A 23005-nucleotide genomic window follows, 5' to 3' on the forward strand; every position below is an offset into this window, starting at 1 on the left:
AAGTTATTTTCTACACGTTGTTATTAACCAAGTAGACACCTTCTCCTTATTGTTGTTGTTATTTGTAGGGTCTGTTTTTGTTGCCCAAGCCCAAAGGATATGGGTTAAGGGCCCAACGAACCCAGAACAATGAATTTGTAGAGAGTGGATCGAAGGTTTAGGCACTTGCCGGCGTGCATGAAGCATGAACTACTTTCCTTTTATTTGAAAAATACTAAGAATAGTTTACAACTGGGGGATGCTCCTCGGCCCATGGCCGAGGAGGTTTTTTCTTCCCCTTTTCCTTTTTCTCCCTTCTAAACCCCCCCCCCCCTTTTACATTTTGTTCCCCTTTCTTATATATCCCTCTCTTCCTCCTCCTGTTGATCATCTATTGGCCTCCCTTCTGACCGTCGGTCCCATCAGAGGTCATATCCGTGCTCAGGTGGCTCACCCTGATCGATGTTGCCCTATCAAAGGGTTACATCCCCATTAATGCGGCCAGAAAGGTTAAGTGAGCGTATTCAATGCCGAGGTGACAGTTTGCCCAGGGCTTGCCCCTTCTCCGTACTTCTGTTGCCAACGCGTGGCACTAGGCCCTCTCCTCCTCGGATATTCCAGGAGTCCTTTGGTAGGGTGGTCTTCATGTTCTTCCGAGGTCTCGGATGCCCGAGGACAAGGTCATCCTCGGACTCATCATGCGTCCTTGGCGTGGGCCATCTGGGCCTGGCTTTGAGTGGGCCAAAGCTACCCTATTTTTCGGCCCCACAATAGCCCCTCAAAATCTTGCTGCACGCATCCTTGGGCGGGGAGAAGGATTTTGACATCCTCGGCCTTAGCNCTATTTAAAAAGATGAAGAGTTCCGGTGAGTTCTAATTAGCTCAAACTAATTAAAGAAGACAAAATATAATATTAAAATATAAATACTTGTTCAGTTATGGTCTAAAGTTTATCGCATTCCATGATCCAAATATTTCTAGCAATTGAGCAACTATATTTTTGTACCATCCCCACAAATAACATAGTTCATGGTCTAAAGTTTAACAAACTTCACTTTGTCTCATCCAATATATGCTCCGATTAACGCCCTAAGACATGCTTTGTGAATGCCATCATGCCTACGAATTGTATGACTCTCTTGGGTGTCATACATACAATTCAGAATGGGTCCATCTTAAACATGAATTTTGATATACGCTACTAAATCAAAAGTTAAGAGTAGAAAGAAGAGTCGCCACTTGTTTGTAAGTTCATGATCCATTTTTTATACCATTGCAGCGGTCCAACTTAATCAAACCTAGGTTCAAAATTAGAATATGAGCACAGAAATGTGTTAAACACCCAAGCTTGCTCGATTGAATGGATCAACTTCCACTAGTGTTATTAGGCCATTTGTAAATAAGAAAAATATTATGATGGATCCTTATTTTGAACTATTCAATTATGGACAAAGTTTAGCTATAAAATTAGTTGTAATCTAAGGCTACAAATTTATTCAATAAAATAAATATTATTACATATTTTGAAAATCTAACCGTTGAACACTTGAACTGCATATTCTTTAGGCTCTTAATACACATGTCAAATTTTGTGTCAATCGAATATTATTTACTATATGATCTATAAGCTCATATTTTATGCATAATTTTAAACTACAAAAATTTGTAATTTAAACAATTTATTGATGATATAGCTATTAATCTTTAATTTTCTAGAAATTTTACAAGCATGAAGGATATAAGAAGAATATGTAATCTAATAGTAAATTTGTCAAAATTTACTTTTAATAAAAAGATATGGAGTAAAGTTGTAGCCTAAACTAATGTTGTAGTTAAAACTTAAAATTTGTCCTTCAATTATTACATTAAATGACATATACGCAAAAAAATAGTTTCAAATATAGTATCTCGACATATAATCAAATTAGATTTGTTAAATGGAAGTGTTGGCAATTAAGTCAAACAAAGTAAAATAAGGAAAGTCAACCAATTAATTAGATAAAATTTAGCATTTAGTGAGCAATCAAATTAAATGTACACCAATAAGAAAATATTTTGTTATGAAATCATATACAAACAATATTCAAATCAAATGTGAGTTCCAGTTAGCTCAATTAGTAAAGTCTCTGATGGTTGTATAAGAGATCTGTGGTTCAATCCCCGCCTACACCAAAAACTGATTGATGTCTTGGTTTGATGATAAAGAGCTATCATCAGGAGCGGACGCCATAGGTTGAAAATCTCTCAAAAAAAAATTCAAATCAAATTTGTAGGGTCTGTTTTTGTTGCCTAAGCCCAAAGGATATGAGTTAAGGGCCCAACGAACCCAGAACAATGAATTTGTAGAGAGTGGATCGAAGGTTTAGGCGCTCGCCGGCGTGCATGAAGCATGAACTACTTTCCTTTTATTTGAAAAATACTAAGAATAGTTTACAACTGGGGGATGCTCCTCGGCCCATGGCCGAGGAGGTTTTTTCTTCCCCCTTTCCTTTTTTTTTCTTTTCTCCCCCCCCTTTTACACTTTGTTCCCCTTTCTTATATATCCCTCTCTTCCTCCTCCTGTTGATCATCTATTGGCCTCCCTTCTGACCGTCGGTCCCATCAGAGGTCATATCCGTGCTCAGGTGGCTCCCCTGATCGATTTCCCTTCAAGGGTTACATCCCCATTAATGCGGCCAGAAAGGTTAAGTGAGCGTATTCAATGCCGAGGTGACAGTTTGCCCAGGGCTTGCCCCTTCTCCGTACTTCTGTTGCCAACGCGTGGCACTGGCCCTCTCCTCTCGGATATTCCAGGAGTCCTTTGGTAGGGTGGTCTCTGTTCTTCCAGGTCTCGGAGCCCGAGGACAAGGTCATCCTCGGACTCATCATGCGTCCTTGGCGTGGGCCATCTGGGCCTGGCTTTGAGTGGGCCAAAGCTACCTGATTTTCCGGCCCCACAATAGCCCCTCAAAATCTTGCTGCACGCATCCTTGGGCGGGGAGAAGGATTTTGACATCCTCGGCCTTAGCCCCCCCCCCCCCCGGTCAGTACTGGGATCTATTCATCTGCCCAAGGCACGTCGCTGACGTTTCGAAGCACGTAACGTGTCCCTCATTAAATTCAGGCGACTCTGTGCTCCCCACGTCTAATGAGGAGTTACCCATCCAACGATGGAGGTTCATCTCGCATTTATGGGCGGGAAAACCCGCATGGTTCCTCGATTTGGGGTATAAATACCCGTACGAATTGCTTCTTCCTGTTTCTCATTTGTAATCAAGGATTCTCATGCGCCCCTTCTAAGTTCAGCCACATTCTCATTAGCACCTCCAGCATAAAAAGCCTGTTCGAGGAGCTCCTCCTCTTTTCAGTAAGTCGCTCTGTCCCTCTCTGAGCTCTCTCTTTACTCTTTCTACTACTTCGCTTGTTCTTTCTTAGTCCTTTGAGGTGTCAACTGGGATGGGTAGATTTAAGAAATACGTCGATACTGAGGAGGCGATGGAGAAATTCATCACCGACTACCGAATTCCCGGTAATGTAGGTCTGAGATATTGTGAGGACGGGATTGGCGCATATACAGACAGGAGGGTGAGGTGGTAATTCCCATTGTCGCCTTCCTTGAAGGGGGGATGACGATTCCCATGGGGCCGGTGATGAGGGATTACCTCACGCACTTCCAGTTGGCCCTCACCTAGTGTGGGATAAACGTTTTTAGGATTCTGGGCTGTGTGGACACCCTGAACGAGAAGATAGGGCTGAGGTTGACCCACCACGACGTGAACTGGTGTTACAACCTTCAGCTTCTTAAGGGCAAGTCGTATTACCTGAAGACGAGAGACGACAGGGTGCGGCTCATTCAGTGCCTCCCCGAGTCCAACAAGGGTTTCAACGAGGATTTCCTCATCGTGTCAGGGGGTGGCACGATGGCCTTCACTGCCCAACAACAGAGGAATACCAGGTGGGCCAGTGGGAAATAGGAAGGGTTTCAAGCTCCCGTCTTTTTTCTTCCTTTTTTTTTTTTTACTAACGCGGTGGTGCTTTCCGTTTGCAGACCCGCATGCTTTTGAGCGTCACTTCCATCTGGTCAATCGGGAGGATTTGCAGAAGGTGCTGAGGGCGTCGGTGTATATAGACGACAATCAGGTTAGGGCTGCCCAACATAATTTTTTTTTTTTTTTTTTTTTCACCACCACCAATCCTCCGTAGAACGATTACTTACAACGATCGCCTGTTGCGTCGGCCAGCGCACTAATCCTTCCCACAGACGGTGCCAATTGTAGGGTCTGTTTTTGTTGCCCAAGCCCAAAGGATATGGGTTAAGGGCCCAACGAGCCCAGAACAATGAATTTGTAGAGAGTGGATCGAAGGTTTAGGCGCTCGCCGGCGTGCATGAAGCATGAACTACTTTCCTTTTATTTGAAAAATACTAAGAATAGTTTACAACTGGGGGATGCTCCTCGGCCCATGGCCGAGGAGGTTTTTTCTTCCCCTTTTCCTTTTTCTCCCTTCTAAAACCCCCCCTTTTACATTTTGTTCCCCTTTCTTATATATCCCTCTCTTCCTCCTCCTGTTGATCATCTATTGGTCTCCCTTCTGATCGTCGGTCCCATCAGAGGTCATATCCGTGCTCAGGTGGCTCGCCCTGATCGATATTTCCCTGTCAAGGGGTTACATCCCCATTAATGCGGCCAGAAAGGTTAGGTGAGCGTATTCAATGCCGAGGTGACAGTTTGCCCAGGGCTTGCCCCTTCTCCGTACTTCTGTTGCCAACGCGTGGCACTGGGCCCTCTCCTTCTCGGATATTCCAGGAGTCCTTTGGTAGGGTGGTCCTCGTGTTCTTCCCAGGTCTCGGACGCCCGAGGACAGGGTCATCCTCGGACTCATCATGCGTCCTTGGCGTGGGCCATCTGGGCCTGGCTTGGAGTGGGCCAAGGCTACCTGATTTTCCGGCCCCACATTATTATTATTATTATTAGTTTTCATGTGAATATAGGTAATGAAAGAACATGTTTTTTTAGCCCAAGCCTAAAAGGTATGGAGTATTGGCCTAATAAGTCCAATACAATAAATTTGTATAGAGTGGGTTGGAAAACTGGGTTTTAATGAATTGAACAACGACTAGTATGGATTAGATGGAAGATTTAAAAGAAACAACAGACACAAATATGAATAAGTTCACAGTCCGAGAAGATTAACATTCCTATAAATCGGGTGAGACTGAGTATAAATATTATTTAGATTATTATAGTGTTCCTTCTCCCGTCCCCCCTTCTCATGGAGAATCTCTCTTATTATATAGTCCCTCTTAGACAATCTTTACCTTACACTTGTCGATAATTTAGGTTGCTACTTGAGTACTTGTTTTATCAGACATCTTCTCTGGCCTTTTTGTGAGTTGCGGTGACCAAGGAAACACTGTTTAAGAGTTTTCTCCACATAAATGTAGCAAGAAAAGTAGCTGCAGTGCATTTAATGCGGAGGTTGCACCATTTCCTTAGATATTTTTGGGTCTCCTTCCTTCCCGTGTGTTTATGTAACATGCCTTTGACACTGGCGCCTCCATTAAGGTCATTTTCGTTGCTAGAATACGTATTAGAGCAATGTTCGTCGTGGTCGAGGAGATATTCCTCCTCGGACCATCTTCTACTCCTTTCTTACTCATGAGGCATTGAACTAGAATCCCTCTACTATTTGTCTCTCATCGGACATTCCAACGTTCTCAGATAAGGCCTAAAACCCAATATACCATTTTTGGGCCTTGTCCTTACAGGTAATTTATTAGTTTTCTCTTTTTTTTTAAAAAAGGCAATTTATTAGTTTCTTTAAGTGAAATTCTACTACCAATGTTCAAAAAATATTGCACCAATTACAATCAGAGTTTCTAAAAATTTAATAAAAGAGTTATTTTTATTTTTAAAAAAATTATATAATATATTATTTTTTAACAAATTTGGTCTCATACGATGTGTCTTTTACCATGTAAATTGAAGTAATTTTATTTATTTATTTTTACTATCTATTTTATTTTCAATTGTATTATTAAGTATTCGCTTATTAAATTTTTATAAATATTTTTTATTAATAGGTGTCATGTATGGTTTTTTTTTTTTTTTTTAGAGAGATAATTACAACATACGACTAATTAACCCAGCAGCTTGAACCATTTCCCCCCAAACCCCCAAGCACTTTGTATATGAGGAGATATCAATTCAGTTACAAAGCCTTTGGCAGGTGTCATGGATGGTAGAAGTACTAACAATGATTAAATGGTAAAACTTGGTAAAGTTTTAAACGTACAGTTCAAATTAGATTTTCCGGTGAAATTTAATTACATGGAGTTGTATTAACCAATAAAACACAATGATTTTTATTTATATTGAGTAAAATAGTTATATGTTTGAATTTAATTGGGAGACATATACATTTTTTATTTTTTTTTTTATAGTTAGAACAAGAGAGGAGTGGGATTTAAACTCTAGTTCTAATAAAAGAGAACATACTATGTCATTGAGTTACAACACTTTAACAAGAAACCTAATATATTGTAATATGTACTTGAGTTTTTCTAAGAACATAATAAAATTTCACAATATTTTTATAATGAATTAAGATATTAACCTGCCGTAGATCAAAAAAAGTTTTCTTAGATAAAAAAAAAGTTTTCTTTTTCTCTTTTTGAGCCAAAGTCAAAATAAAAGTATTTAAAAAAAATATTGTGATATTTTATTGTATTCCTGAATTTTCTCCTGACTCTCCGTTAAAATAGGGCTTTCCCTCTCCATTTGACATTGGTTCTATAACAGCCTGTCATTAAAAAGTAAGTAAAAACAAATAATAAAAATAAAAATATTGTTTTGTTATAATTAACACACAGTTGTCATTGACTAGACTGTTCATATTATTTCTTATTTCATCCGTATCGTCATTCTAGAGTACAGTCCTCAAAACAGCCCTCTCTTCCCATTAAATACTCCACCAGCTATAATAATAATAATAATAATAGTAATAATAATAAATTAAGGAGAAGAAGAAGGAGTAAACTTAACTAGAAAATTGTTGTAGCCCAATCTATAACTTTATTTAATATTTTTTTATTAGAGGTGAATTTTGATAAATCCGTATTGGATTACATATTTTTCTTATATTCTTTATGCTCGCAAAATTTCTAAAAAAATTAAAGATCAATAACTATGTTATTAATAAATTGTTTAAATTGCAAGTTTTTGTAATTTAAAATGGACTTGGTTTAGGTCCAGTGCATCTAGTGTACTAGACCTGGTCAGATTGTGACATATGTCCAAAAGTAGACACATGTCATCATCTTAACGGGTTCAGTACTACTTGACACTGGACCTATGCCTGACCTGTTTAAAATTATACATAAAATATAATCTTATAGATAATATAATAAATAATATCTGATTGTCACAAAATTTGATATATATGTATTGAAAATATAAAAAAACATGCAACCCAACAGTTAGATTTTCAAAATATATAGTAATATTAATGATATTGAGTAAAGACCTTAGACTACAACCAAGCATTTCCATTTTGTAATTTTGTAAATCTTAGAAGCTAACTTACAATCATTGGGACAATAATCTACTCAGTGCTCACAATAACTTGAAAGTAATATGTTAGCATTTCCCAATTTTCTTTCATGAATTCGTCTGTTCATATCAGAGTTAGGCTCAAAATACAATTGAAAATAATAATGAGGACTGAACTACCACCTTTATTGCGTGTCTTTGAGCCATCTGATCTGATCCTTATAGCTAGCAGTGTTAGCACTCATTGGTACATTTCAGCCTTGTATTTGTCATCCATTCTTCAAATCATTTCTGGCATTAATAATTAATATGATGTTGTTCTTTTATGATTGATTGTGTGATTTTTTTTTTTTTTTCCTAAAAAGAAGGAAAAGATTTTTGAAGCACCTTATTTAGGCATTTATAGATGAAAAAAAACCTATACAGGTCTTTAAAAAGAAAGAAAAATATATGATTATTATAAATCATGAGATCGATCTATTGACAACGGATGACTGATCTCAGCTTACACATAGTTATCCGCTCATTAATGAGGAATTCAATCTTAGAGGCTCTTCTTAAAAGGCAAAATGAGAAGTTAGATAAGGTCATGTGTGACCCCAATTCACTGTAAATTCTTGTTTGTGTAAGCATATTTTATAGATAATACACAAAGAAATTAAGTCATAATCCTTTCAAGATATATGTGCAAACATTAGGCTCATCCTCACTGCCGAGTTCACTCACTGCCGTGCAACATTGCATTCTTTAAATCTGCCCCCACTCTTAACCTTAAGTTATGAATCACATGGGGTGGGGTTTCAGACTCTCACTTGTCAAGTAAAAGATTTACACTATATATATATTGGGAGACTCGTGCCAAAACAACTTGGGCCCTCGTGCAGCTCACTGTCTCACACAACTTATAAATACCATTGTTGGGGGATCACAATTTAACTTTTTACAACTATTCTAAAAACAGGCTCGCGTGTTGTGATGTCGAATGCCATAAAAGATTTAAGTGTGTCTTCCTCATCACTAATTAGTTTTGAGGTGGAATGACACAGCTCACGGTCTGACAACTATAAACACTTTAGACTATAATTGTGATTTTCTACAATATTATGGGTTATTATGGTTAAGTAATAGCATGTACCACAATAGTTTTTAAGACTTTCATATTTGTATTACATTCACTGTATATATTTTAACATTCAAATTTGACGAGTGAATATATCGTGGTTCAAGGCTTTGTGATGTGAATTTAGGTGTTTAAAACTTTAAAATTAAACCAGGTTAGTCTCTTGTGATCCCCCCCCCCCCCATTTTGTTCCCCCCCCCCCCCCCCCTCCTTCTTATTTCTTCTTAATATGTTAACATTTATATATACTTACTACTTAGGTATTTGTTAGTTTAATTCTAAATTTATAATCATTTGAAAAGTTTTTGGATGAAGTTGTTTAGAAAATGAGGGAACAAACATAGTAAAAATATTAGTAAAATTAATGTTGCTGAAAAAGCTCTAGGCAAGGAAAAGTTTTGCCTCTCCCAAGAAAACTTCTAAAACTCTAAATGTTATTTTGAATATCATTCAGGCTAGATGAAGTAACAAAAGTGTATCATAGATTCATACATTTTATTTTGATCGATACATTTTTTTCTATCTTTAATATCAAAAAAAGAAAAGAAAAGAAAAGAATGCACTTGTAATTTATGTCAAAGTATGTGATTATACTAGTTAGTCTGGTTTTACAATCTTTTTTTAGCTCCGACCGAAAGAAGTAAAATGCAGAAGAGAGATGAACAATTTCTCCCAAACTGTTTTCTTGAAAAACTTGTCCCACATTTTAAATATATATCATAAATAACTGTTGGGATAGTCTGACAACCTTAACGACAAGCTAGGAAAACATATAAAGCCGTCGTTCTCTAATCTCCATCACAAATAGTCAACTTTCGATTTGGTCGGTTTTCTATCCTTACTTTCTGCTCGTGGGTAATGTGCAATGAATTTGCAGCACAGAAAAGCAGCTCATTGTGAGGACCAAATTATTTTTGTTTTTATTGGACAAAACTTAGTTACAGATATTTATTAGGTTTTTCACTTAAGATTAAGTCATGTGGTTACTTAATTAAAAAATTTACTTTTATCCTATGAAGAAAAATTCACATGGTTGAATTTTAAAACGGGAATCTAAGGAACAACATCTTAGTACTGTACCTAAATCTTGTCTATTTTTATTACGATGGTTACCTAATTTGTATGTGAGGAGTTTTAGGATTTTAAATTATTTTACAACTTTTTTATCACAAATTTGATGTAGCAAATTGTGAATGGTTAACAATTATTTATACACATGAACCCACTATTTTCTTTTTTTTTTTTTCACTAATCACATTCACCAAGTTATGGTTGTGGCAAAAAGTTGTGAGAAATTTTGTGATTTTAATTTTTTTTTTCTTTTGGTAAATTACTTTTTCTTTTTATGCTAGTTGCTACACTTGATAAATATGAACTGTTCTATAGTGTAGACCACCAAAATAAAAATTCATTCAATAATAATATTTTTTAGCCTTTTTTATCGTTCAACATCAAATAAATAGATGACTTTAAAATATAAATTTAATAGGACAAAGTTTAGTTACAAAATTGGTTGTAGCATAAAACTACAATCTTACTCAATAAAATAAGCATTATTACATTTTTTGAAAATCTAATCGTTGAATTGCATGTTCTTTACACTGTTAATACACATGTCAATTTTTGTGTTAATCAAATGTTGTTTACTATATGATTTATGGAATATAAGTTTATATTTTATGCAAAATTTTAAACTACAAAAATTAGCAATTTAAAGAATTTATTGATGACATAACTATTGATCTTTAATTTTTTAGAAATTTTGCAAGTATAAGAGATATAAGAAGAAGATGTAATCCAAAAGTAGATTTTTCAAAATTCAAATCCAATAAAAAGATATTAAGTAACGTTGTGATCTAAGGCTATAATCAAATTTTTAGCTAAGCTTTGTCAAATTTAATATCTAAATTTAAAGAAATTAGTTCCTAAAAGAAGAAAAAAAAATTCAAACAAATCTAATATGTATCTACTACAATCAGATAAGATTCTTTTAAAAAACCAACCTAATAATTTTTTTTTTTTGGAGAGAGACCAACCTAACGGTTTATCTTTCTATATACCCAACTCATAATAACAAAAAGTACAATCTTTAAATGATAAAATTAATTGAAATAAAGACACCCAACTAACATTTTTGGATATCGTACCCATACGACGCAAAAGGAAAAGACAGTGGGGTCCTCTTATTTGTTTCTCAACAGGGAGATGACGAAGTGACATATAAATAGTTGGCCTAATGTCAGGTTACGGCGCTTTCTATTTGTTGGGTAACCTAACAATTGTTCAACAGTTTCATCCCTTCTTAAAGTCTTTGATAAAAAGTAATTATAGCGTGAACAAGGATTATGTTGTTGCAAGTAAGCTTAGTAAGACTATTAGGAGCTGTTTGGTTTTTTTTTTAATCACTCATCATTCTTTATTCAATTTTTGTCACTCATCATTCATCACTTATTACTCATCACTTAAAATACGCCAACTCCCTACTCCTCACTCGTTTGGCACCATCACTCAGTTATGTTTTCAACCAAAAAACTAAAAAAAATAGGACCCACACACTGATCCAATGTCATTTCCTTTTCTCTCTCTCTCTCTCTCTTTTTTTTTTTTTTTTCCCTTGACTCTCATCTTTCTCTATCTCTCATCTCTCTTCTTTCTGCCTCTTGCCCAACGTTTCTTTCATCTCTCAGTGCTCTCCTCTCTCCCATCTCTCGGCAGCGATGGCAACGGTGAAGGCGACGATAGATCCTTGATGTCTGAATGCAACGGCAGCAGCGGCAGTTGAAGACTAGTTCTTTATGGGTTTTGCTTGTGTGAGTTTTGGGTTTAGATCTATGCTTTAGTGAAGGCCCGTTTTTTTTATTTTTGATTATTGATTATGGATTATGGATTTTGGATTTCATTAAGGGAATTATGGATTTTGATGTTAAATTGAAGGTTGATGTTGCATTTTTGGATGAACGTATGATGTTGGTTTTGGATATGAAGCTGTGTGAAAAGGAAAGAAAAGAAGAAGAAAAAAAAAAAGAAAAAAAAAAAGGAAGATGAAGAAGACCAGACCAGACCCAACGTGAAAGGGAAAAGAAAAGAAGAAGAAGAAGAAGAAGAAGAAGAAGAAGATCAGTGTGAAAGGAAAAAGAAAAAAAGAAGAAGAAGAAGAAGAAGACCCAAACTCACCGAACCCAGTGAGAAAAAAAAAAGGGTCAAAAGTTGCGGCTGACCTCTGACTAGTGGGTCCTTTAGTGTTTGTTTAATTACCAAAATCCCATTGGAAATTGAGTTTTAGAAACGAAAAACATCTAAAATGTGTTTTCAGTTTTCATAACTCATCACCAAAAAATTAAAGAATTGAGTGATGGAAATAAAAACTGGAAACAAAAACCAAACACACTTCTCAGCTGTGGGTCTCACCATTTTTGAGTTATATGTGATGGAAACAGCGATGGAAATACAAAAACCAAACAACCCCTTAGCATTTGGAATTGCAAATAATATCACCCCAGTTTCTATTTTACTGTACAATTTATTAAAATAATATATACTATCCAATAAAATAATATAATCCAAAGAGAAAATGAATCAAATGAAAGTTGTGATGTATCTCCGAGTTATGGTGTGTATATTGTATTGATTTGGATTTGATCATATAAATGTGTGTTATGAGCATGCCGCATGCATTCGGTCATACATCAAACGTGTACTAGGTTAATCTGAATATGAATAAAAATATTCTATCTTATGTTTTTTGTTTTATTTTATACTCTACCAATTATAGTGTGTTATGTGTTTGAATTTTTTTTTTCCAATTTAAATTTTGGTTATTATATAAGGAAAATCTAATGAATATATGACAAGTAATGATTGGTGGAATATGAAGTGAAACACAAAAGTGAGACAGATGATTTTACAATTAAGTGGTTAAGAGAAACCTTAATTGTAGTTTGACTAGTCCTTATGAAATATAGGATAATAAACAAAAAATTTAATTTGAATTTTTTTGAGGTTAAATTTTGACATATAATTTTGCAAGATTTATGTCATAAATTGTAGTACTTATAGCCGAACTTGAATTACATATCTTAAGGAATGATGATAGATAATCAAGGTGTTCAAAGCGAGTGAGTGATAATGACGTAGGATCTAATGAGAAGTTAAAAAATTAGTGAACAATATTATTTCTTTTATAATACTAGTGTGTAACTTCATGCATATGCACGAGTATAATTAAAAACATTCATAATTATATAGTTCAAATTATATATATTTTTAGAAGATGTTGAAATTACGCATGGTATTATTTTACACATTTTTCAAACTATTGATTTTTAAAATATGTAATGGTTTCTCATTATATATATATATATATATGATTTAGAATTTAATTGGATTTGGGCTCTTCAGTTTTTGCAATCAATAAATCACTTGCCAAATTTTAGATAGACATGTGGCGCAAAATTGAATTTCAATTGAAATCCAATTGAAAATCTAACTAGATTTAGAATTTTTGATTTTTTACTCAATAATTCACTTGATACAAAAATTAAATGAGACACATAACGCACAATTGGACTCCAATTGAAATTCGATTTAGAGTCTAATTTAATTTTCTCTGAGTTTTGGTTTTTAATATATATATATATATGCATGTACGTGCGCCCGCGTGTGTGAATCCTAATTATGTAGGTTCATACAATGTGAGAGAGGTAGGGCATATAAGAGATGCCATGATATATTTCTTAGAACAACAAGCATTAATTCAGCCAAAAAAAAAAAAAAAGAACAACAAGCATTAAATTAACCAGCTGCCTAACCAATTGTAGTACTAGTATCCTCATAAATAAATAAAAACTGTGCAGGAATAGTACGTTTGATGCTGATCCGTTTTACTTCTATGTTTTGCAGAAATCTAACTCATTATCAAATGAAATGATGACATCTTCTAATGTAAATGAATTAAAAAAGCCAGGCCCATGGCATATATTCAAACCCAACGTAGCTATTACTGCCCAAATTTTTCTTTACCAGGATTTAATAAGGCCCAATCTAAAATTATATAATGGATTGGGTACCTTTTGCAAGATAAGTAGGGGATGAAGAAGACAAATATATGAACCGTGCGAAGCAAAGTGACTGACGAGCTGGATCCCTTTCGACCTGTAAACCATGATCATACATGAATGACAAGAGAAGATATTGTCGACCTGAATGATCAGAGTGGACCACAAATGGAGGAGCTGATGTTGAAATTATCTCTTGTAATAGTCATATCAAGTCACCCGTATCAGTCACTAAGTAAAAACCATGCGTGAGATTGGTTGGTCAAGAATGACAAGGGATTATAAATTAAATGACATGCCATCACAAACTAACTTCTTAATTACATTAAGTGACTTGGTAGATTCTTTTATGTTTTTATGGGGTATGTTGAAAGTTTTGTAATTGGATATTAGTAAGTTTTATTTGTAACTAAATGGAAGCAATAAAGATTTCATCTTTTCGTGTTTGATGCTAGAGAAGACTAAGGGTACCCCATAAAACAGAGAAATATATTGCAAATTATTTGAGTTAATTACAAAGAAGCAAAAAGCACCTGAGGCTTAATTAAGAACTTGCTCTCTGATTCAGTATCATATAAAAGGGTATATAAGGGTAGAGAAAGTCTAGAGAAAACAAAAAAAAAAAAAAAAAAAAAAAAAAAAAAATTGATACCAATACAATAAATAAAAAAGTAATGTCAATAATCACCCAAAATAAGAACCAGTAAATGCTTAACAAGACAGCAGGTGTTGGGTGTTAAAAAGAATGTCATATTTTTTTGTGTATACAGTAGTATTAATCATATAAGGGTGTCAAATTTTTTGTGTATACAGTAGTATTTATCATATAAGGGTATCCTCTGAAACGGCATCATTGTTATACCAAGTAAGATCAGACTCATGTATAAAAGTCCTCTACCATTTGATAAATATGCATGGATTATGAAAGATAGAAGTGTTTATGAAGAAAGGCAATCTGAACCCAGAAAAGACGTCATTGGTATTATTGGAGTCGATTTTATTACACATAATATCCCATAAATTATACATTTTAGAAACCATCCACTATTATTCTTTTTTTTTTTTTTTTTTGGTAATCCATCCACTATTATTCTCAAACCATCATTCTGGGCTTCTAGCTAAAGCCTTAAAACTCACAGCTTGCTAGTAATGTTGATGTTTCTAACTTTGGATGACTTTTGGGTAGTATCTTTTGGGACAGTAATAGTGAGAACACCATTCTCCACTTGGGCCTTAATCTGATCCACCTTCACATTCTCCGGCAATTCAATTTCCCTAGAAAACTCTCCCTTTCCTGTCCCTCTCTCAAGTACATGCCAAACAGTGTCTTTTGCATTGTGCTGCTCCTCTTTCCCACCTTCGCCTTTTATGTGCAAAACGTTACCATCCTCTATTTGCACTTTTATGTTATCTTTGCTGTAACCTATTCACACACAAATTCGCTTAGTCCAAATCCATAACTTGAGCAAAACCCATTTGAGAAAAAATTGACAATTCTTACAAACCCACAAAAAGTTTCCTCTCAAAAAGGTGAGACAATTGCAAGATAAGAAAAACCCAGTTGAAAATTGAAATTGAAAAATTAAAAAGCTAAGAGAATTAAATGATTGGGAGAATGTATAAATAACAATGATTCAATTATGCTTAATACCGAAATGAAATGAGAGTCTGGTGGTGTTACCTGGGACGTTGATCTTGAAGATGTGGGCATTGGGGGATTCGAGCCAGTCCATGAGGGCCGTCGATCCTGACCATTCACGGAAGATCGGAGGGCTCAAGAAGAAGCGCCTGAAGGGGTACCCAAAAAACGCATCAGCCATGGTGTTGTTTTCTTAAGAGTTTAGCTGGCTTAGATATACGTCTGAAATTGGATAAAAGAAGCAATTTGTTTTAGCCTCTAGGTGTGACGGAGAGAATCCAGAAGGTTCCGTGGGCCTAAGAAGCAATTTGTTTTAGCCTCTAGCTATGTCTAGAACTTTGGAGAAAATGATGATCCAACTTGTGTTATTTCAAAAAAAAAAAAGAATTTAGTTTCAATTTTTTTTAATTATATAAAAATAATTTTGAATTACTTCAAAAAAAAAATCATTTTTAATTACTTTATGTACATGTGGATTACGTGAGTATCAGAAAAATATTAAAATAATTATAAATTTTACTATTAAAACTATTTTTATAGTAATAAATGTAAGTAATAATGTAATAAATAAATTTATTAATTTTTTTGTATTTAAAGTTTTTTTAATTGAAAATTGTATATCTGTCATTTATACACAATCACATTATTTATATTTTCTATAAAAAAAAAACATTATTTATATTTGGCAAGTTCCAATTAGTTTAACTAGTAAAGTTTTTCACCTTACAAGAGTTACTGGCTTTTGTAAGGAGTAAGTTGTGTGATATTATACCTTTGTCCCCATTCCCTCTGTGTGTGTTGTAAAATTTACATTCCTTCTCAAAAAAAAAAAAAAAAAAAAAAAAAAAAGGAAAAGAAAAAAGAAATGTGGTAGTCCCACATCGCCTAAGAGTGAGTTCAAAATCGGTATAAAGCCTCCATACACCTTACAAGAGTTACTGGCTTTTGTAAGGGGTAAGTTGTGTGATATTATGTCTTTGTCCCCATTCCCTCGTGTGATGGAAATTACACCTCAAAAAAAAAAATAGAAGTTTGATGGTTGAATAAGATTAGGGTTAAGTCTCGCGTACACCAAAACCTAATTAGTCTCTTGGTTGGATGATAAAAAACTATCATTAGGTTGAAACCCTCTTAAAAAATTATTTATATTTGAATAGCCTTATAATTTAATGATATTGTTTATTTTCTTTATAAAGAGAATTATGAAAAAAAAAAAAAAAAACTCTCTAGCTTCATTTTATTTTCTTTCGTTTCTTGCGAAAGTTAGTGTAGAGTACAAAATTTGGCATGACGGATCCGTTCAAGTAGACCCGACGGTACAAGGTTAGTGGGTTGTTAGAGATGAGGCAACAAAGGGGCACCAGAAAAATGGAACATATGACGGATAGTCTACTCCCCATAGTAGACGATAGTCCCCCGATATGGATGGATTCAAGTTACATGAATACAAGGTAGACGGATACTGAAGCCACATGGTACCAACATGGTTTTGAGTGGGCTCCAAGGAATCCTAAATGGAAATATGGTATGCAGAGTCCAAGTTAGGCGTGATTCATAAAGCTGAAGTTGTATATTCATAGACAAGTTTAATTCCTTCCCGCACACAAATAAATAAAGCTATGCCCTGTTATCTCGTGCACTTAAATTTTTGTGACATCTTGTGCACTTAAATTAATACAAGACGTTTCTCACAAAAGAAAAAAAAAAATAGTACAAGACGAATACGTAAAAATAAATGAAGTCACATTTTCAAGAGCTAAACACAGGAATATTTTCATTCAATGGGACAATTCTAATTGAGCAGCCTGGTTGATTAAGGGATATTAATTATGTGCACAACAATAATTTGTCCTCTGTAGGAGGCAGGGCAGCCACTAATTATTTATGAATTGATCGCCTTTTTTTTTTTGGATGATAATAACATGAATTAATTGCTTAACCATGCATATGAGTACTGAATATATAAATAGGAGTCAAGCAATTTCTACTACTGGGCTATTGCCACTCCAAAATATATTGCCCGGTTTTTCAGCATTCTTTATTAACTTAATCAATTACACATTCACAATTATAAATTTATAAATATTTTTTTCCTCTTAAAAAGACTTTAACAAATAAATATACCACGCACTAAGCAAAAAAGAAAAATTGTTGTAGGTAAGGATTTCTATCATAAATCAAGGGACCAATTATTTGTCATATAAAAATATGAAGTGTCTTTATGCTATCATATACGTGAAGAATAATTGCCCAGTCCTGCTGCGGTGTTAGCTTTCCCTTGCATTTAAAGTTTAGACTTGATTCACTTAATTGAAATGATGAACTAGTTGAATTTAAGTTGTCTCCTACATGTCTTGTCTGTCTCGTTGGTGATGATGATAGGAAAGGCTTGGAAGGCATTTGTAAGCATTCAACTTCTCCTTCAAGCATTTCTACAACTTTGTTCATTGAAGGACGGTCACTAGGCTTCATCTGTATGCACCATAATGCGACTATGATCATCTTCTTAACAATTTTCTTCTCCTCCACTGTGGCATCTTCTATTTCTATGTCATTTCCTTCACTAATTTGGCCATAGACCCAAGTTGGGAAGTAAATTTGGCTTGAATGGTAGCAAATGCATTCACGTTCTTTCTTCTGCTTGCCATTTCCAACAATAACATGCCAAAACTATAAACATCAGCTTTATAGGAGACCCCTCCAATGTTTTTATAGAACAACTCTGGAGCTATATATCCTAGTGTTCCTCTTGCAGCAATCAAAGACACTATGCTATCATTCGCTGGATAAAGTTTTGCAAGCCCAAAATCAGAAACTTTGGGAATGAAGTTCTCATGCATCGAGAGAATGTTATGAGGCTTGATATCAAAATGCAGAATTTGCATGTCACATCCTCGATGTAGATATTCAATCCCACGAGCCACTCCAAGAGAAATCTTATATGTTTTCTCAATACTTAAGGAGATACTTCCTTCTAGAAAAAATGTATTTTTCAAGAGAACCATTAGGCATGAATTCATATATAAGGCACGCTTTGATCCCTCAGCACAAAAGCCAATGAGTTGCACCACATTCATGTGGTGAATTCTTCCAATTGTTGCAACTTCGTTGATAAATTCTTGCCCATTAGCTTTGGAGTTACCCAACATCTTTATAGCTACAAAAGAGCCACTTTCGAGCTTTCCTTTATATACAAAGCCATAACATCCTTCACCCAATTTGTCCTTGAAACCTTTGGACATCTTTTTAATTTCTGAGTAAGTGTACCTAATTGGCATGAGGTTAATTTGGCTTTGCAAGAAATTCTTCAATAGCATCATACATTGATAAATGCCTTCTACGCCACTTATATATCAAAAGGGCTACCACACACGGAGTCCCAAATACCATTTTTGCAGCAAGGAGTAATAGCACTGTGCAGGAACATCACCCAAAAAAACTATGAGTAAAAAATTTGTTGTTGCACTGCTGTCAGCATTTTTAGTTTTTAGTTGAAAAATTAGTTAAACTTAAAACTAAAGTGCTTTCCTAATTATAGTAATTAAAATTTATTCGCACAATATATGTTGTTGAGTTCTTAAATTACTCTACCATATAAAATTATTTAAAATTTGACCCATTGAACCAAAATAATTAATCCAGTTAATTAAAAAAAATAGTAATCCAGGAAAAAAAAACTGTAAATCTCTCTTGCTCCCACAGCAATTCCAGTAGCACTTTCCATTTTCATTTCACTCTCTTTCTCTATCTCTCAGGCTCGCCTCCTGCTCATTGGTCCTCCTTACCTCGATTCGTCCATTGCCTTTTCTTCGGAAGAGTGCCACCATGACACAGCTGTGGCACCGTTGAAGGGCTGATAGAGGTGATGATGCAGCCAAGCAATGGATCTGGGTTCGTGGCTGTTCTAGGGCCGAATCGGGTCTGGGTTTGATGGGTTTGGTGGTGGTGTTTGATTTATGTCGCCAACTCTGTGGTCAATGTAATTGTTCACTTTGATTTGGTATCTGAAAAGTTTAGCGATGTTCCATTGTCAGATACCAGCTGAAGATGTAATTTTGAGCTGGGGATTTTGGAAGGCTGCCTTTGTACAACTCATAATTCCAATGGAAGTTGCTTTGAGACATGGGGATGAGAGAATATGGGTAAAGAAATTTTGGTCCAAATTATTCGTCATCTCAGAATCATTTGAATCTTTGATTCCAATGTGTTTCACAAGGAATGGTGATGTTATAATGGGGGTAAATGAAAGAAATTTATTTTTAATCTTAAAGAGAATACTCAAAGTTCCTCGAAGAAAGAAAGTGTATTCAGAGAAGTGCCAGGCAGAATCCGAAAGTGCTTGTTTGCCAGAGCTCTAGACTTTTCACTATGTAATAGACGAAAGGGTAACAAACTTGCATCCGCATATAACGATGTTCAGTTAGAAGAACTACCAGCTGATTTAAATGATGTATTCTAAAATGACTTGATTCATTAATATATATATATATATTATATATATATTTTTAACTTTTCTACAAAAAAAATTAGAAAAACTCTAAAAGATTTTAATACATTATTTCCATGTTAATGCCACTAATATTTAGGCTTTGTCTACATTGTAAACTATTTTTTTATGTGAGATTAAATTAAATAAGGCCAGCGTAAATGTCCTTATTTACATCCTCCAATAATACGGTGCCATATTAGATAATTGCAAATACTTGCACATAAAAATTAAGGCCTAATGCATGGAATCACTCTCTATTTTAGAAAGTTGAGACCCAAAAAGTTAAAATCACTCCCTCTTTGCACATTGGCTCCTTACTGAATTTAATATCTTTTTAAACACAATGTATGTTAAGGAATGATAATTCTAAAAAATAGTTGAAGAAGAGATTTAGGTTATTACGATGTTCAATATTCTATAAAAGTTGGTGACGAGAATATCATCACGACTGACGTACGGTAGGAACAAATTTTCTGCAAGAAATACATTAAAAAAAGTTGAAATTAATTTTTCCTATCAAAAAGATGAATTACTAATTAGAGAAACAAGTGACCTGAATAACTTGAAAAATCTAAGGCCTAATAAAACTGCATTGACAACTCCCATTGGTGCTTAACAATAAATATAAACAACCATAAAAACTAGTTGACTTTATATAATAGGACTTTAAATTGGGATGTCACTTTATTAACATGGAGCTCGATCAAGTGAGAGGAATTTACAGTGAAGGTGGTCTATTAGCAGGAAATCCTTGTGACTACGTTATTGTGGGTTTGAGTAGTGGCAAGTTCTACTATTACACGAATGGTCTCATGCTATTCATGAGTATAGTTTAAGTGGGCCGGATATAGCTAGTGACCACTCTTGTGAGTTGCTTTTTTTGGGGTGGGGGGAATGCATTGACCTCTCCTGAGGTTTACTCAAATTACATTGACCTCCCTCTTAGTTTAGATTGTTACTTTTAAAATAAAATAGCTACAGATCCATGTGATGCATGAGAATATATAAATATTATGTAATGGAGTGTAAAATATAAAAAGTAACAATTATTTAAAGTATTTTCTATTTTTTTAAATATTTCTACAAGTATTTTTTTTAATCTTGTTATCTCTACAAATATATCATTCTATTATTTTTTGTATGTTCGATTACTATTTTTTTAAGGTGAACCATATTCTTCTAACTTCTGTTGTAGTGTGTTATATTTGCTAAATATACAACTAAACTTTATAAGTTTCAAATTTATTATTCAAATTTCTTATCTCTTAAAAAATAAGAAGATTATCATAGTAATTAATCAAAACTCATTACAAAATTATAATGTTATTTTAACCAAAATTAAAATGAAACCAAAGGAATATATATAGATTATATAATAATTTTTTACTCAAACAATTGGTAGGCATATCCAAATTTATAGCCATGTAGAATGTGTTTTGATATAAACTCAAATTCCTATTCCAAAAAATCCCAAGTATTAACCTAAACCAAAATTCAACCAAACCTATAAAAGGGAGAGAGATGATTTTGGGACGGGAAATTAAAAAAAAAAAAAAAAAAAAAACAATAAACAAACACATATTTATAAAAAAAAAATAAAAATCATTATTCTTAATTAGAGTTATAAGAAATAACAAAAATTTACGAAGAGAGAGAGAGTACTCACAATTTTTGTGTGAGAAAATATGGATTAAATGAGAGAAATTATATCAAATTTATACAAAATAAAATAGGGGAGAAGAAGAGTCAAAATATAAGAAAGAGAAAATGATGAAGTGTAACAGTATGTGTGTAACATAGAGGAACGAGAAAGGTTAAAGAAAGTGTAACAGTAGGTGTGAACAAATGGGAGATTTTTTTTTAATAGGAAGAAGAAAAGTTTAAAAGAGAAAATGAGAAGTAGAAAATAAGTGGATAATGTGGCCGCTGACGTGGTTCTATAGAAGCGTAGTAACAATAAATGCAAACACTTTAGCCTATATATATATATATATATTACACTCACCTCTCTTACACCTTAATTAACACCATTAAATCTATTAACAAACTAAATTCCCATTTTACCCTCCTTGAAACAAATCTAATCCAAAAAGATTTTAACAAAAATTTCAAACCCTCTCTAACCCACTAAACCACTGAACTCTCTGCCACTCTCACCATTAAAAACTAAAAAAAAAAAAAAAAAAAAAAAAAAGGGGGGGGGGGGTGGGGGGGGGGCGAAATATGGACATAACATATGATAGGAGTTTTGTGGATTACATAGAGATTTAGGGTTTGAAAGTTTTGCTAAATGCGTTTGGTTTAGGTGTAATTTTTTAATTTATGTTAGTGGATTCAACAAAGTTAAGGTGTAGGGGAGGTGAGTGTAATTTATTTTGAAAGTAAAGGAAGTTAGTGTACAATTTAAAACTAAGAGGAAGGTCAGTATAATTTAAGTAAACTTCGAGGGAGGTCAATATAATTTTCAATTTTTAATAAAAAAAAAGATTGGGCATAGAAATTTGCCCATCAAGTCAAGCAAATGACAATTTAATAAAATGTTATAATAGAAGATGTTGGGTCCAAATCTATTCTCTTGTAAATTGAGAAAATCAATTAACAATTTTAATTAATCTCTAAAAAAAATATTATCACCAAAATTACGAAGTCAAAGAAGGAAACACTACGAGACAAATTCTGAATAATTTTACTATTATAATATCTTCTTAATATATCTCTCTCAGAATTTATGTGAACTCACATAGATCTTCACTCACTTTGAATACAACAACTCCCTGTGGTTATAGCACCAAGAAACCTCTTTTTAGAGAGAATCCCAAATTTATCTTCTTTTTTGTATGTGTCATAGATAAAGAAAAATCTTTTTATTTTATTAACTCTCACACACATTGACTACACCTTTTTCTTCTTTACCATTGTACTCACTGTGATTATTCTTTTAAACTTGTAGTCTCTCTCCTTATGCTACCTCCCAAACAAAAATCGCTTTATTATTTTTTTGTTTCCTGCTCAATTATATATATATATATATATATTTTTTTTTTTCCCCTCTCCCTATAGGGGAAGAACCTCCACCCCTAAGACATCAAATTCTTTGTAGAACATCTACTTATAAGACTCAATCCCTATTCCTTGGTGGACAAGGAATACATTACTTCATTAAATAAGAATAGTCTTTCTTTCATTCCAAGGAAA

At 34.0% G+C, this 23005-nt stretch overlaps 1 protein-coding gene and 1 pseudogene across 1 annotated transcript; both read right to left on the reverse strand.

Moving 5' to 3' along the window:
* Nucleotides 1-14638: 14638 nt before the first annotated feature.
* LOC111999654 (15.7 kDa heat shock protein, peroxisomal) lies at nucleotides 14639-15628 on the reverse strand. Its single transcript, XM_024031784.2, has 2 exons — nucleotides 15364-15628; nucleotides 14639-15105 (listed from the first exon to the last, which is right to left on the reverse strand). The coding sequence occupies exons 1-2, from the start codon at nucleotides 15500-15502 to the stop codon at nucleotides 14816-14818; spliced, it is 429 nt and encodes a 142-aa protein (XP_023887552.1). The 5' UTR covers nucleotides 15503-15628; the 3' UTR covers nucleotides 14639-14815.
* A 1748-nt stretch (nucleotides 15629-17376) lies between these two features.
* LOC112027967 (rust resistance kinase Lr10-like) lies at nucleotides 17377-18729 on the reverse strand (annotated as a pseudogene).
* Nucleotides 18730-23005: the final 4276 nt, after the last annotated feature.

The sequence above is a fragment of the Quercus suber genome, unplaced genomic scaffold (genome assembly GCF_002906115.3).
Source record: "Quercus suber isolate HL8 unplaced genomic scaffold, Cork oak 2.0 scaffold_227, whole genome shotgun sequence".
Lineage (NCBI taxonomy): Eukaryota > Viridiplantae > Streptophyta > Magnoliopsida > Fagales > Fagaceae > Quercus > Quercus suber.